The sequence below is a fragment of the Ambystoma mexicanum genome, chromosome 4q, assembly GCF_040938575.1.
Source record: "Ambystoma mexicanum isolate Mex_15411 chromosome 4q, UKY_AmexF1_1, whole genome shotgun sequence".
NCBI lineage: Eukaryota > Metazoa > Chordata > Amphibia > Caudata > Ambystomatidae > Ambystoma > Ambystoma mexicanum.
Window position 1 is genome coordinate 868387196 of NC_090928.1, and position 15779 is coordinate 868402974.

The 15779-nt window shown below is 45.0% G+C and overlaps 1 protein-coding gene across 1 annotated transcript in view; it reads right to left on the minus strand.

The window, feature by feature from the left end:
* Positions 1-7494: 7494 nt before the first annotated feature.
* The window catches only part of EPAS1 (endothelial PAS domain protein 1), a 434103-nt gene continuing 425818 nt past the window's right edge, over positions 7495-15779 (minus strand). The window contains exons 14-16 of the mRNA XM_069608443.1: positions 14869-14986; positions 13005-13163; positions 7495-10150 (exon numbers count right to left, since the gene is read on the minus strand). Coding sequence (XP_069464544.1) covers positions 9999-10150; positions 13005-13163; positions 14869-14986 — 429 coding nt within the window. The 3' untranslated portion in view covers positions 7495-9998. The remainder of the gene's footprint in view (positions 10151-13004; positions 13164-14868; positions 14987-15779) is intronic.

Sequence of the window (15779 nt, forward strand, 5' to 3'; positions counted from 1 at the left end):
CATTTAGGTACCATCCAGGAGCCTGGTTAGAAATAAGGGGATGAATTCTCTTAACCCCTTCCATGAAAGCTTTAATAACTGGGATCTTCCACCATGACACTTTACGTTGGGACATGGTATAGGCGGAGAGTGCCGCTAAGTGAACCTTCAGGGAATTAAAAACCAGACCTGAGTCTAGTAAGTGAGTCAGGTATAACACAATATGAGTAGGAGAGCCGTCAATGGGATTGATGCTTTAGGAATTGCAACAGGTGATTAAGTGTTTCCATTTATTGGAGTACCAATGTCTGGTGTTATGCTTTATTGATTCTCTAAGTATATCCATGCATCTCTTAGGAAGTTGGAGATGCCAGAACTTTAAGATCTCAGGTGCCAGGCCTCTAAGTTGAGAGTCTGTGGGCTTGGATGAAGTGTTTCCCCCTTGTCCTGAGATAGCATGTTGCATGGACAAGGTAGTTTCATCAGATGCGAGAGATACATCTCCATCAAATGGGAGAACCAGGTTGGCATGCCGACATCGGCCACCAATATCATGGTGACTGGTTGCTGGTGCATCTTGTGCACAATCTTGTTGAGTAGGGCAGTTGGGGGAAAAGTGTAAACAAATTTCCCTGACCATGTTATCCAGAGACCATTCCCCTTGGATCGGTTCTGTGGGTACCTGGAGGCGTAATCTGGGCATTGTGAGTTCTCCAGACTTGTGAACAAGTCGATCTCTGGGAAGCCCCATTCTGCGAACACATTGGTGATGATGTCTTAGGGTAGTCACCTTTGTACTCTAAGGGCAACGGGAAGTCTCTGCTGAGCACGTCTGCCAGAAGATTGAGTTCCCCTGGAACGTGCTGCGACAATAGAAAAAATCTTGTGTTTGAGAGCCCATTTCCAAATGTTCTGTGACTGTTTGGACAGCCCTGGAGAGTGAATGCCTCCTTGCTTATTCAGGTAGTACATGGCTTTGGTGATGTCTGTGAGGATCAGTACTGTCTTTCCCTGCAACTGTGCCTGAAAGGCCTTCAGTGCTTTGAATACCGCTAACAGCTACAACAGGTTTATGTGGTTGGATCCTACTGGTGAGGACCAAACGCTGTGTGCCATCTGTTGAACGAGGTGGGCCCCCCACCCCGTGAGAGATGCACCTATCGTGAGAGTGGCTTCTACTGCGGGGGTGTTGAAGGTCTTCCCCCTTCAAGAGGTTTTCCCTCGATCACTACTGCAGAGAGAGAACAAGGGCTTCCAAGACAACCACTAGATCGTCCCATTGTCCGCTGGCCTGACGCCACTGGTTGTTGAGCAACTCTTGCATGGGGCGCATTTGCAAACGTGCATGAGGAACCAAGTAAATGCAGGTTGCCATCATCCTTAACAGTCACCTGGCCTTGCTTACCATCACCTCTCGACTGGCTACATACTGAGGGATCTGAAATAGCATGCTTTGACCCCTCTCGTTGGAAGGGAAGATGAGGCCGTCTTCTGTCCGAATTAGAGCCCCCAGAAACTGCTTGACTTGCTGGGGTCTAGGCTGGATTTCTTCTCGTTTATGGAGAATCCCAGACTGAATAAGAGGTCCATCATCTTTTGAGTGTTCGACAGGCATGTTCTGTAGGAATCCCCTGTAATGAGCCAGCCGTCGAGGTAAGTATATACTGGGATGGATTGCCTGCCCAGGTGTGCTGCTGCAACTGCCAGTACCTTTGTAAATACCCTTGGGGCTGAGGCAATGCCGAAGGGAAGGACCTTGAACTGATAGTGTTTGTCCTCTATCATGAACCTTAGGTATTTCCTGTGTGCCGGCAACATTGAAATATGAAAGTATGCATCTTTCATGTCCAAAGTTGCCATGTAATCCCCCTGCGTCAGTAGAGGAATTACCTCTTGCAGCTTTACCATTCGAAACTTTTGTGGTATGACAAATTTGTTCGCTGGGCGCAAGTCTAGCCCAGGGCGCATGGTGAGATCCTTTTTGGGTACAAGGAAGTACACTGAATAAATACCCTTGTTTACCTGTAAAACGGGGACGACTTTCATTGCACCCTTTTCCTGCAGGATCTCAACCTCTTACAGCAGGATCTACAGGTGTTCTGGTTTCAGGCTCCTGGACTTTGGAGCTCTGAATCGAGGTGGCCGGCTGAACTCGATGCAATACCCATGGGTGACGGTCTTGAGCACCCACAGGTCTGTGGTAGTTCCCTCCCATGCATGCAAGAATGATGTTATACATCCCCTGACCAGGGAGGCATGGGAGGGGACCTGGATTTGAGAGTCATTTCTGACTGGAGGCCGGGTAGCCTCTGGGGGTGGCATTGCGACCCCTTCCTTTCCCAAGCGTTGTCCTCTGGGTAGATATGGGTTTGAGGAGACAGACCCCTGTCCTGAGGAACAATTGTTACCCGAGCCATGTTGGTTGTGTGGGGAACGAGAATAGGACTGCCCACGAAAGGAGCGGCGAGGACTTCCCCCTCCCTGTTGAAAGAGTCTTTGAGTGATTTGATTCAAAGTTTTCAAAGTCTAGTGTACCTTCATGGCCGTCTCCAGCACCTCATCAATGGCCTTGCCAAACAGGTTAGAGTATTCCACCGGTTTGTTGATTAACAACGCTTGTATGTCTGGTTTGAACCCCGAGTTCTTCAACCAGGCGTGGCATTTGAAAAGGGTACCCTGGGCTAAGGTCCTCCCTGCCATCTCAGCAGCATCTAATGTGTTCTTGAGGATGTTATTGTTTACCTGCTTACCCTCTGATACAATTATAAGCAGGTGAGAACGCACCGATTCAGGGACTTCCTGTAGGCCCTCCTGCAGCAGGTTCCATTGGATATCAGAATAGCTGGCCAACAGTGTGGTGTTGTTGGCTATCCGGGAGGAATATGCTGCCGCAGTAGTGATTCTCTTCCCAAGAGCATACTATTTTTTATATTCTTTGTCCGGCTGTGCCTTGCCTGTGGACAAGGGGACTCCTGCCCTTTTCCTTGTCGCTGTGACCACAAGGGAATCTGGGGTGGCATGACCCTAATATAAAGGGCGTCAGAAGGGGGGGCGAAAAGGTTTTTCCACCCGTGGGTTTATAGCCCTGGTTTGTGAAGGAGTTAATAAGGAAGGGCGATGTGCCTTTTGATTGAATTAAGTAAAGGGATAGCCTGGCTGGCAGGAGGCTTCTCCTTTAAAATGTCCTCCACGAAATCTGAATCTAGCACCGCCTCTTGCGTGGCTATCTGGAAGTGTTCTGCTGCCTTTGTCAGAATGGCAATAAACACCATCTGGTCATCTACAGGGGATGCCTGACGCAGAGGTGGGGACGAGGGGGGGGGGGGTCCATACATATGGTATCAGGATCCGTCGTATGGGTAGGTGACAGCCAAGGCGGGTTATCCAGCTGCTGGTCATCCCCCCAATCCTGGGTCTGATCAGTGGGATCCTCAAAGGGATCATCCTCCTGTAAAAAAGGGTCAAAGAGGCTCATCTTGATCTGACCTCCTCATGAAAAGGGTAAGATATTTTCTGGAATTCGACCACTGCAGGATAAAAGCCATCTTCACTAGGCCTTTTAGGAGTGAATCTCTCAGAGAAGTCGACAAATTTAGCCAACCTGTCCATACACACTTAACATTTTTCCCTGGTCCATGGAGATGAACTAGAGAGGTCCAGAGGGGGAAAGGGCTCCTCCTGGGGATTTTCCAGCCTAGGACGCCGAGATTTGTCAAGGAGGGTCCTAGATAAGGACTGGGGACTCTCAGAATAACCCTCCCATTCTTCTGGGTGTTTAGATGTGTCTTTCAACGTATCTTTAGACCTGTCCCTTTGTTTACTGTCCGCTGAAACGTTCTTAGCGAGACTCTCACTGATGTTCGGCGTCACCGGGAGGGGTTTAGGCTGTTTACATGTTTGCGCTATAGAGTTTGACGCAACCGGAGATGTATGCGCCGGCGTGCTCTTAGAAGGCGTCTCGACGGCCTTGTGAGTTTTGGTGCTGGCACCCTTACTTGTAGAATGCCCAGATGCACGCTGCTGACGTAGTTGCGGGGAGGGCTGCCAATCACGTGAATTGGCGGGTGCCATCGAGGAACTTGACGTACCCATTGGCGCCTTGGCCCGCTTCGACTGATCCACCAAGCCGGTACCGAGGGTTGTGCGTTTATTCCTATGGGTATCCTGTGTGTCCCTGTTGCCGGGGTGTACATTCCCCATCGTAGGACTATCGCCATGCCTGGTGGAGCCGGGGATGACGTTGTGAGGTCAATGGCAGCCGAATCGGAGTCATGGGCATCGCTTAGATCCTCATCACTTTCGGCGGCTGCGGCTGGGGAACTACCCTCAGCATGCAAGATGCCACCGCTTCACTCGCGCTCCTTGATCATCTTAGGATGTAGGAGCTGGCAGTACTGACAGGATACCTCATTGTGATCGAGGGGAAGACACCTATTGCACTGCCGGAGCTTGTCTTTCCAGGGGTATTTTCCCTTACAGGAAGGACAACATTTAAATAGTGTCCGGTTCATGCAACGGCAAAACCAAACGGGCAAAGAGACGTTAGAAGGAAAGACATTCTTGAAAAGAATAGAAACCCCCAGACCGCACTCTCCCTACTGTATAGGCCGGCCAGAAGGTCCGGCCACGTGGTCTACAGTGCCGACCAGAGCACCAGCGGTCGAAGTCTGTTCTTACGCGGTCTTCGGCAGTGGTTAGGAAGTAACCGAAGTGGAGACGAATAATATATAAATGACCGGAGGTCAGGAATTATAACAATTTTGCAATAAGTAAGAGCTCAGCATAAGGTGACCAGTTATCTGGGTGGAAAAAACGATTTTAGTGCCCTCGACGCATGAGGTATTTTGGCTACACTACACATCACGTTAGTGATAGTGTTACAGGCACGCCCATGTTGACGTCTCCTTTCGATCCTCGAAATACAAGATGCAATACTCTGCGGTTACCACTAGATGTCGGACTATATGCACAGCATGTGATGCTAAGCACATTAACAAGCATCAGAGACAATTATTATTACACAATCGAAATTGGAATTAATTTCATTGACCTCCAAAGGATGAAAGGCTGAGTTGATCTAACTGGATTTCAAAGCTGCGACCTACAGATCACACAAAGATCACAGCAGTATGCACTGTACTCACTGAGCTATCTTACTGGCATGACATAACACGAAAATCTATGTTTATTTTGCAAATAGCTATTGTTTCAAATTCTACAAGTCATAAAAATGAATGTGGGTCTAAAGCAATGAGATGCCCTAATTCCAGTCAATTACTGTGTCCCTTATATTGCAGTAGTGCACGGACCACTGCATCTCCGTTGCTGGTGAGATGCTTGTTGAAGGTGCATTCAGAAAGAGAAAAAGTGCACAGCGCAGGTGTCCAATATACCTGCCTCTAGGAGACCAGTGGCTGTCATGCCGGGCTGGACTGGCCTATAGGGAACTCTGGAGATTTCCCAGCAGGCCTCTGCACCATGGGCCTCTTTTGTGCTGTATTTCCAAATGTTCTCATAGGAAACGTGTTGGGCTTGTTGAAAATGTGTAAAATGTGGCCCCTTTTGGTTCTCAGTAATTATTTCCAGGGCATCTTTTGATTCCCAGCCCACCCCTTGTGTCATGACATGCAAGTGCCAAGAGCCAGCAGGAGAGGATGATGGACATGCCTGGGAGGCTGACAGCAAGAAAGATGCTGCTGCAAGTGGAGCGAGGGGCCTGATCACGACTTTGGCAGTAATGCCGTCGGTATTACCGCTGGTGGTATTAGCCCTACCGCCGAACTCCCCGGCGCTAATAGCGCCGGATCACGAGTTCAGCGGTAATGTAATTCCCCATTCCCCATTGAGCCCATTCGGGAATGCCCTATTCCCCATTGGGCTCAATGGGGAAAATTTGCGCTCTTACAGCTGGCGGATTTCGAACCCAGCCAAGAGCTCGGGCGAAATCCACCGAAGTCCTGATTTGGCGGACCCTTAAATCCGGCGGTAATAGCGCGACCGCCGGATTTAAGGGTTACCGCCAAAGTCATGATGAGGCCCGACAACCACATCGGCCACTTTCTGCCTCTGCTGACTTCCCCTCGCCAGGAGTGACATTCGTGATGGAGTCTGGCAAGCAGAAAGTCAGCCAGCCAGAGTCGGACCGGGGCATATAATTGTCTCGGGCACCAATGAAAAAGTGTTCCACAGTTGCAAATGACCATTCTGTCCTTTTGGAACATACTGTTCGAATAGTACCCAAGCAGCCGCTTTTGGATAAAATGAGATGCAAACCGTGCATTTTAAAGAAAATGTATTCAGCAACACTGGTCAAAACTACTAGCCCATGCTGAAGTAACTCATCAAACTGACCCACGTTGACCTCAAAAAACTAGCCCATGCTAGCATTTTGCATTTTTGGTTTGGGCATTGCCCTATGGGCCAGTCTGCGCCTGCAGCCGGCATTGTAACAGTGTATAATCACTCTGCCCTAGGGAGCAGAGCCAGGGATGGAGTGATGCCACTTCGGGAGAGGGTAGTTGGAGAGCCAGCGCTGGCAGTGTGAGACACACGTCCTGTCGTTTCCCTTGGTGCCCTCCCAAGAGCTGGAGAAAGGAGGTGGGAAACTGGCGTGAGCGGTTTCAGACGGCCAACCAGCAGCTGCCTCTGACGACCAACATGACAACAGACGTTTTGCACAGTAACCACATTTGAGCGTCACTCTCCGAAGGTCTGGCAGCATTCAATGTTAGACCTGCTCTATGACCAGCAGCTCTTAGAGGCCACTCTATGAACTTCCGGCAGCATGAAATGCTGGGCTCAATCTCCCACAAGCAGAGGCACTATGGGCCTCATCACGAGTTTGGCGGTAACCCTTAAATCCAGCGGTCGCGCTATTACCACCGGATTTAAGGGTCTGCCCAATCAGGGTTTAGGCGGATTTCTCCCCAGCTCTGAGCTGGGGGGAAATCTGCTGAAAATTTGCGCTATTACCGCCGACGGGAAATCCGCAGGCGGTAAGAGCACAAAAATTCCCCATTGAGCCCAATGGGAATGGGGCATTCCCGAATGGGCTCAGTGGGGAATGGGGAATTCCATTACCTCCAAACCCGTGATCTGGCGCTAATAGCGCCGGGGGTTTGGCGGTAGGGCTAATGCCGCCGGTGATAATACCGCCGGCGTTACCGCCCAACTCGTGATGATGCCCTATGCAAGTGAGAGTTTTACACCAGCTCCTACCTACAATGGCAGCTTGCAATAAGAAAACATGGCCTATCATGCCAACAGAACTCTCACAACACCACACATTTAACTCTTTTACAACAGTCCCCAGTGCCCTTGCATGCAAGCTATTTTTTAAAAACTTAATGCAATGCTTCAAACATTGAAGTTTTAACATAGCCATTTATGTTTTCACATCGTGTCTTGAAAGATCAATGCCAACATTTTCTCTACAAATAATTTAATACATTTCATATTTTACTTTACAATTGCACAACTCATGACAGATTCATAGGAAAGGAGTCACAGGGAATGTAAGATCAGTATATTTTAATAAGCTGTCATTGTCAAAATACATGTCCTTATTAACAGAAAGTTCTCAAACGGTTATAATAACGTCAGTACGAATTCAGCCATATAAGGTAGTTTATGAATTATTTTTTTGCCAAAAATAATATTTATTAGAAAAGCCTGGCATAGCCTCAGAGCGTTTAGTAAACTGTGATGGTTTAGCACCCTTGGTATTGTAAATAAAAAAAACAGAAAATTGAAAAGCCAGAGAAAAAAATGTCATTAACCCTTCAAGTGCACAAGCCAATTCCACTTCAAGTCTACCAAGGCCTCTGTGCCAAGCTTCATCCTTCGGTGAGACAATTCTTTTCACTTACCCAGGTTCTGTTCAAAGTGGATTAACTCTTTTGGGTATAAAATAGCTTACGGTTCGTATTTGTCCCCTGTTGTGAATGCACTCAGGATTTTCGCAGTGGACATGCTGGGCTATTCTTGAGGTTCATGGCACAGGAATAGTGCTAGCTGAATTTGTTGACTCATAAATAGGACTGCGTGAGAGTCTGGTGGCAATTGGTGCCACCGATACAAGGTATGTGTCCTCTTTAGTTGCATTGCCCAGAAGGCACATGTTCCAAATTAGGGGCCACACTAATCATATCTAAGGATTGCGTGCGAGGGATGCTCTTCCTGAAGAACTGGTAGCGAGTTGATGAAATTGCCAAAGGGGCTCAATACCACTATTGCCCACTTCTTTGCTTTAGCCCTTAAGATGCTCCGAATTGAATTTCAAATGCCATTCTGAAGGACAATGTAGGCATGTGACTGACCAAAGGGGTGTGGGGTGTTGCCAGTGCAAATGCCAACACACATCTTATGCTCAAGTCTAGCAGGTAATCTGGTTGATTCATTGCCTAGTTCACTTGGGCTTTTTTTTATTGGACATGAATAGGTACATCCCAGAAGAGTAATGATTATGCAGGAGGACACCATGGGATGCATCCACAAAAGAAAGTCCCTTCCCTGAAAGAAACATTGCATTCTCTTACATTTCAAGACCTTTTTACGCATAGATCCCCCCCAAACTGAGCCTTTACTGACAGTGTTCTGCTGTCTTGACCTTTCCACTTCGATTCAAGATTTACATATTTTTTTTAAATACAACCTGGATTAGAAAATTAGATTGTATAATGTCTACATGTTCATTACTCTATCTGATCCTAAATGCACCAGAGTCATTGTTGAGTATTTGGGCTTCTAAACTAGGATTCGTTGTCTAGAATATAGCAATAAATTATACAAATTATGTATTTGCACTTGAAGAGCTATCAACCAAATAGCCAAAACAAAAAAAGTTATCAGCATCCACTTTACTTACTAAATGACAACAGAATTGCAAGGGGATGCAGTGGGAAATGTCGATAAATTTACAAAGCTATATCCGTAGGGTGAAATCCACCGAAATAAACTCAGCCTGATGAACAAGGAGTAACGCTTGAAGAAAAATGGCCCCATTGGTGAATTTGGATGATATGCTACGTATATTTTGGACTATGCGATACATATTTGTGAAAAATCATTGAATAGACCAGGATTAATCTGGTGAAGGACAGAAAAGGCCGGGCATGTTTTCAAGAGAATTCACCCCTCTGATTTAGCGTTATGGATGGCCATCTACCGTAAGGATTGATGAAGGCCGTTGGTAGTTTGCTATGTTAGTACTGGCCTTAGGACAGATCCTTGAAACACTTCCACAAAACAAAAAAACAAATACCATCAGCACTAATTAAAAAAGCTCTTAAAGAAAGTACCAATACATGATCAGTGCGTATCCTAAATATAAACTGTAAAAGCTCCATATATTTTGTATATCAAAAGAGTCATCAAGATAAGACACAAGACGCTACAGTGTGCAACTTTCACGGGTGCCCACATACATTGCAGTTCACCATTCACATTTTGCGACAGACGCAAGGAAATGCGAGGAGCGGAGAAGGCGGCGAAGGCCAGTGTGGTGCAAATAAGACGTTATAGTGCAGAAAATGAAGACATGGAAGATTTACCAGAGAGAGCGAGTACGTGAACACAGCTGGGCAGCAAAAACTGTGGTGATCCTCCGCGGGCATTTGTTTTTTTATACTTTTGGCAATAAAACAAAGTATTTGATGCTATTCTGCCAAAGTACTTTCGCCAGGCACATGCACCACTGATTTTGCTGGCATCAAATTTAATATTATTTCAAAAGAGAATGTGAAATGCAACAATGGGGCAGGCACATAAATCATATAAACTCTCTGTATAGCTTTTTTTTTATTAAAATAAAGAAAAAATACAGTAGATAAAACAAATATGTTTCTTTTCAATATGAATAAAGTGAGTAATTTCAGAAGGCCACTATTTGGTAGTGTGGACGAGTTCAACAGGTAAGTACGGTTTGCAGAGGTGTGTCAGTAAATTGTCTACTTGCAAAAATATATTTCAGCATTGAAGCTGTTGCAACAGTTATAGGTGCCGAACAGCGGTAGGTTCGTTCAGGTTGCTTGGTCAAGCGCTGTGAGCAATTCCCTCCCTTGCAGAAGCGTGGAACTGCCGAGGACGGGAACATTCACCTCACAGTCGTATCTGGTCAACTCAGGCAGCAAGAACTGTTGGAAAGATGGACCCAGCAGGCGACTTGCGAAACCTGTAACAAATTACGATAACAAGAAAAACATGAGCATACTGGGTTATTGTAACATATTCCATAACTTTTTGAACCATGAGTCTGCAATGTGAGTACACGGAGGACTGCTGAGAATTCCCTTAATGGCCTCATCTCTATTTAGGAAAGGGGTATTTTATTTCATGCAAGAGTTCATGGGCCTCATTACGACATTTGCGGAACGGGTTAATGGGCTCCGCTAATGGAGGCGGACCCATCAAACCCGTTCCAGGTGTCGTTACCGGGTCCCGCGGGGGGAAGAGGGAGATAACGGGCAAGTCGTAATCGACCCATTGTTAGCTCCATCTCCCATTCCCATTGAGCCCTTTTAGGGCTCAATGGGAATGGGGGAGGTCCGGGCCCGGGTTCCCATAGGGAGGAATTACCGGGCCCTCCGAACTCGGAATAGCCCGGTAATTACCCATTCTGGGAACCCAGTAAAGGAGCCCGGTTTGGCGGCAGCCATAGAGCTAATAGCTCCATGGCAACTGCCAAACTCGTAATGAGGCCCAATGTCTCATTATTGGTCCCAACATGGACCCAAAAGGCCTATGTAGTTCAAGGTTTATTGCGAGGAACCCACCCATTTGTGCTTTTTGGCTGGCGTTCTGGTGCTTGTAGTTCTAGTTCTGTCATGATACATTCAGTGTTGCAAGTGCCGAAATGTCCGAAAACACATGGCGCTCCAGGAGCTACTCATGGCTGACATGGGATAACTTCAAAGCTTTGGACTAATGTGATTTCCTCCGCTCCTTGATGGGTCAGAACATATAGCAAGACACATGCTTGTGTGTTCCTGCACACAGATCGCACCTATATCTAGCACCCTCATGTCTGCATGGCCACCTAAGTACTTAGACTGAGCTCTATGCATTGAGTGGCAAGCCTTATATAAGACATTGGTTTAAAGAAATGTATTTTAAAAAAGTACTTGATCACTTCTTTCTAACCAGTATGCCTTGATTTTCCACCCACAAACATGGATTCAAAATACACCCCAGACATTTTTACCAACAGATCACTTGATCAAATGTGTGAGCAGCCGGTAAAGATAAACTTTCTTTAACCAGTTCCAAAAAACCCACATTCACTTTATTTTCAACATGAACTACTCTACCGGGTACATCCACTATCTCTTGCCATGTCTCTTTCATTTTATACATTATGAAAAATGTCATATGTAACATATGCTTCATGCTTATTATTACTTATTCAATCTTTTTTAAATACGTTTCTGAAAATACAGAAAGAGTGACAAAGGGCAATTTGAAAAAAGTAGCAATTGATCTAGTAACTTAAAGTGCAAATGTTTACTATTGTCATCTTGTAGAGTTCGGTCTCTGTCCAGAGACATAGATGGAATGACAAGCAATTTCAGTTCAATATTCTTTCCATTAGGCTTTTCAAATGCATGGGAGATAATTCATTGTGATCCCGTATGATCTACCTGTGTCACTGCCTTCTATAATTTCAGGGTCGGATAGTGCTCACAATATTATATTTGATTGCAAGGGCATGTCACACTTTAAACGATAAAAGTGCTATAAGGATTGATAAACTGTACTACATGCCACATATTATCAGGAAGTCAACTTGTGGAATCTGCATTAGCATAGCGACTATTTGTGACAGATATAAAATAATTAATGTTTCCCGCCTTAATTAATCATCCGTCTTTCACAAAATAACTATTTGTTACATGATTTACGATGGACGACGCATACAAAAAGGATTTTGTCCAGTTCAATATGTCTAACTCAATCTTTAAAATACGCCCATTTTTCTGCATCAAGTTTTGGGTCGCTAGGAGAGGTCATTTACCTAACTTTCTCATGATCGCCTGTTATCAAAGGCATGCATAATATTGAAGGCCTCCAATGGGTTTTGCCATCTGGCTATATTACACAACGGGCCTCATTACGAGCTGGCGGAAGTGGTGCCTGTAATACAGACACGGCTGCTGCCGGAGTCGTCATTTTTCTGGTGCCCTGGAATGGGCAATAACCGGGGTATTACAACCCCGGCGGATGCAGTAATTGCCCATTCCAGGGCGTCAGAAAATATTCTTGGGCTCAAATGGGAATGGGGAAGGCTGATGCACCGGCACCATTCGTCACTGGTGCCGGTGCATCCGACGTGCTCTGGTCAGACCCGGCGGCTGCAAAGGCAGGCGCGAGCAGAACTCGTAGTTTGCCGGTCTGGGAACTACGGTACCGGTACAAGAATACGATTATGCACCTTAGTGTTGGTCATGGAGAGGAGTGAGTGAAGGGCTTGATATTGAAAGCTGTGTTCACTCTGCAGGTCACAGGCCCTACTCAGACTTTGATCCTTCTAAGGGAGATAAATCATAGGCCATCATGTTAAGTACACACAATGGCAAAAACGGAGGTAGCAAAGGTTAGATTAAGAACAACATTTTTTGTTTGTTTCTGATGACTTCACACAGACTTGAGCAGCAAAGCGATTCTTCCGGAAACTTAGCCTGATCCTTCGAATTTTAAAAGCCAACCTCAAATGCTAAACAGTAAAACGAGTGCAATACCAGACAGTTCCATTTATGCGACGTGGTCAATCAGTTAGGACCACAATCTGTTCACACCATACCTTCACAAGTTGCAAAAAAGTTGACAAAGGGATGTTCTCCATGTTTGTATTCTTGTGCAAAGCAGAATGATCTACAGAAATAGCTGGAACTCTACACAAAAGGAGGGTGGTCCCAGGGTAGGAGCTCACATCTCTTTGCTCTGCTCCACAAGCCTTACTATTGCCTTGCTCTTGCAGATCCTTTGTGTGTGTACTCTTTGAAGGAGCCGCTTCTCGGGGTAATGCTTACCATTCATTTTATGGGATGGTGCCATGTTAAAATCATGACAGTTGGTGTTAAAGAGTGGACTGCAGGAGAATGCTGCTTTCTGACAGCTGGATGGGCTTTCTGTGTGCCGAGGCTCCGGCATTTCTCCCAGCCGCCTCTGCCGTTTGTAGATGTACTCATCTAAAATGCAAACAGTTTTCATTAGGAAAAGGTTTCGTTTGGGGAATTTGCTTTTTGTTGCAAAATTACTGTATTGAGTAATGAAGCGGCCCACAGATAAACTGCACAGTAGTAAATAGAGGTTTTTTTTATACCTAGAACACAACTATCAAGCTTTGTGCAATCATGCACGGGTGGGATCTTAAAGCAATGATAGTGGACCGCCTCACAAGAATACAAAACTGGAGGGGAGACGAGGACTGTGCAATGAATAATCCACCTAATTGCTGTTGTCCACCAGCTGCCAGTAGCTATAGAGGCAAATTGTCTTCTGCATAATAAAGGGATTAATTGCACCTTAACAATTTGCAACTAATATACCACGTTTAAATTAATTTCATTCACCCTCCATAATAAATTCAGAAATTAATGTAATGACCAGGAGTCACACCCCAAAATATAACCATTAGTTAATTGGGTGTGCGGTTAGCAGAAGCAAGTCTCACATGGCACAACTATGGCCCGCCTCCCCGGGCTGGTATTCGACATGGGAACCAAAGACATCTTTAAAGTGAACCAATATTGTTTCCAAGATCTACTTTAGTGACCTTGTTAGTTTTTTTTAAAAAAAAACATGCTTAAAATTAGGTTTAAAGACATTCAGCAAGAAAATCCTTCAAAATGGGTGCTGTGCTCACTTTTCCTGCATGTCACTGGAGCTGGGCGAAATCCCACCCGACCAGGCAGGATAGGGATTCAAGGGGTGGTCTATTCAATTTGAAACTCACCTTCCCTGCAACACCAGCTGAGAAGAGGATTCTGTGGCTTTAAAGCTAACACAAAGGGACCCTGCACATGACATCAGAGTCTCATAAGAACTAAGTTATAGTGGAGGGTTCTTTGAAAATAAAAAATATAAATGAGATTTATGTAATGAGCCCCAACAGAATTAAATTTCTAGGACTGAAGAACATGCTGGTACGGCATCGCTACAGTGTCTAGGTAAGGAAGACACATATACCAAAAAAAGGAGAAAGCCACTTTATCGTGGCAGTGGTCTGCCCTGGGGTCGTGTACCAGTAAGGGGCAAATAAGACTAATATTAACAGAAGAGAGAGTACTGGTCCGTTAAGGGTTGGCTCATAAAAGGTGTAAATGAATCAATATCATTTGATCGGTCCAATCCCTGTGTAACCACATTGGTTATAAAAGACTATATCTAATTGTATATAACAGAGTCATAACCATTCGTAAAGATTGAAAACACATTTAATGTAGAAAGGTTTGTGCATATAATAAAGTCAAACATGTAATTAACAAGATAGTTAACACATTCTTAACAGTGGATATAAAATCTTTCAAACCATATATCAAAAGGGTTGAACCTAGGAGAAAGAGAAAAACAAAAAGAACCCGGAACAAATCAGGAAATAAAGAGAAAAGAGAACCCAGAACAAATCAGGACATGAACACGAATTCCTTATCACTTAGGTAGTCAATTCTTCCTATGCAGATAAGAACAGAAAAATACAGTAAAGTTGCTCAGGAAATCAATACAGTATTTCTGACTGTATTGTTACAGCACATTGTAAACATCAAATGTAACAAAAACTTGTTTCCAATGTATGGTCATATTAATTAAAAATAAAATCCCAAAATGAAAATATTGAAAAACTGGGATTGGGTCTGCATCATGAAGGAGGCGGTACTTCCTGCTGTCACTTACCAGTCAGGACACTTGTACTCAGCGACTTCCTTTCTGCCATCAGAGAAGAGTTTTCAGGTTTCAGGGATTTCATCCGTTTCCACAGTAACTGAGATGCGCTGCAGTCTGATGAACCTCCCTGGGAAAAAAGAAAGAATGGTTTTCGAACATGTACATATTTTGGCTTTGATCGAATAGTAGGTCAAATGCAATTAAAAAAAAACATATTGCGACGTCTCTGGGAAGGTGGAAACCGTGTGCAAGTGGGGCACTGTTAGCTAGAGGGAGCTTCTACACTGTGAACGAGGCATTCATCATACCGTCGAGGGTGGTAGGTTCTGGCACAAATTACGGCTCAAAGAAATCGGGAAAAAATAGGTGAATTCAAATCCTGAATGTTGAAGACTGCCCTCAATGTCTGGCCTTAGACTAGGAACAGAGTTTCCGGTTTGCTATTATGAGCTATGCGCTGATTTCAATATTGTGCTGGATCCCTGTTAAAGAAACCTCCCAGTAGCCAAGGTAATTAGAATTAGGAGTGTAGGACACACAGCCATTCTTGCTCTTTTAGTGAATAGTAAGGCATGTTAAAGCTACATCAAAAAGATCCCAGGAGGCGGTGAGAAGGAATGGCCATAGGGATTAGCATGGCCATCTGCTGTCAATTGGTGGGTAAATGACGAAACAATACCTACAAGCTTTGTGCCCCCCTCATTTGCCATTCCTTCCTATCTGTAATCTAATGCAATAGTTTGGGCTTAGAGGTGGGACTTTAGCGCCACCCAACAGACACATCTAAAAATACCGGTATATTATGATTTTTTATACGTCTTTTCGCATGTATTCCTTTAAATAGTGGTTAAGATAAATCACCACATGGAACTAGCCATTCACCACTTATAATTAGTTTACTTGCCCTTTCAAAATGCTGC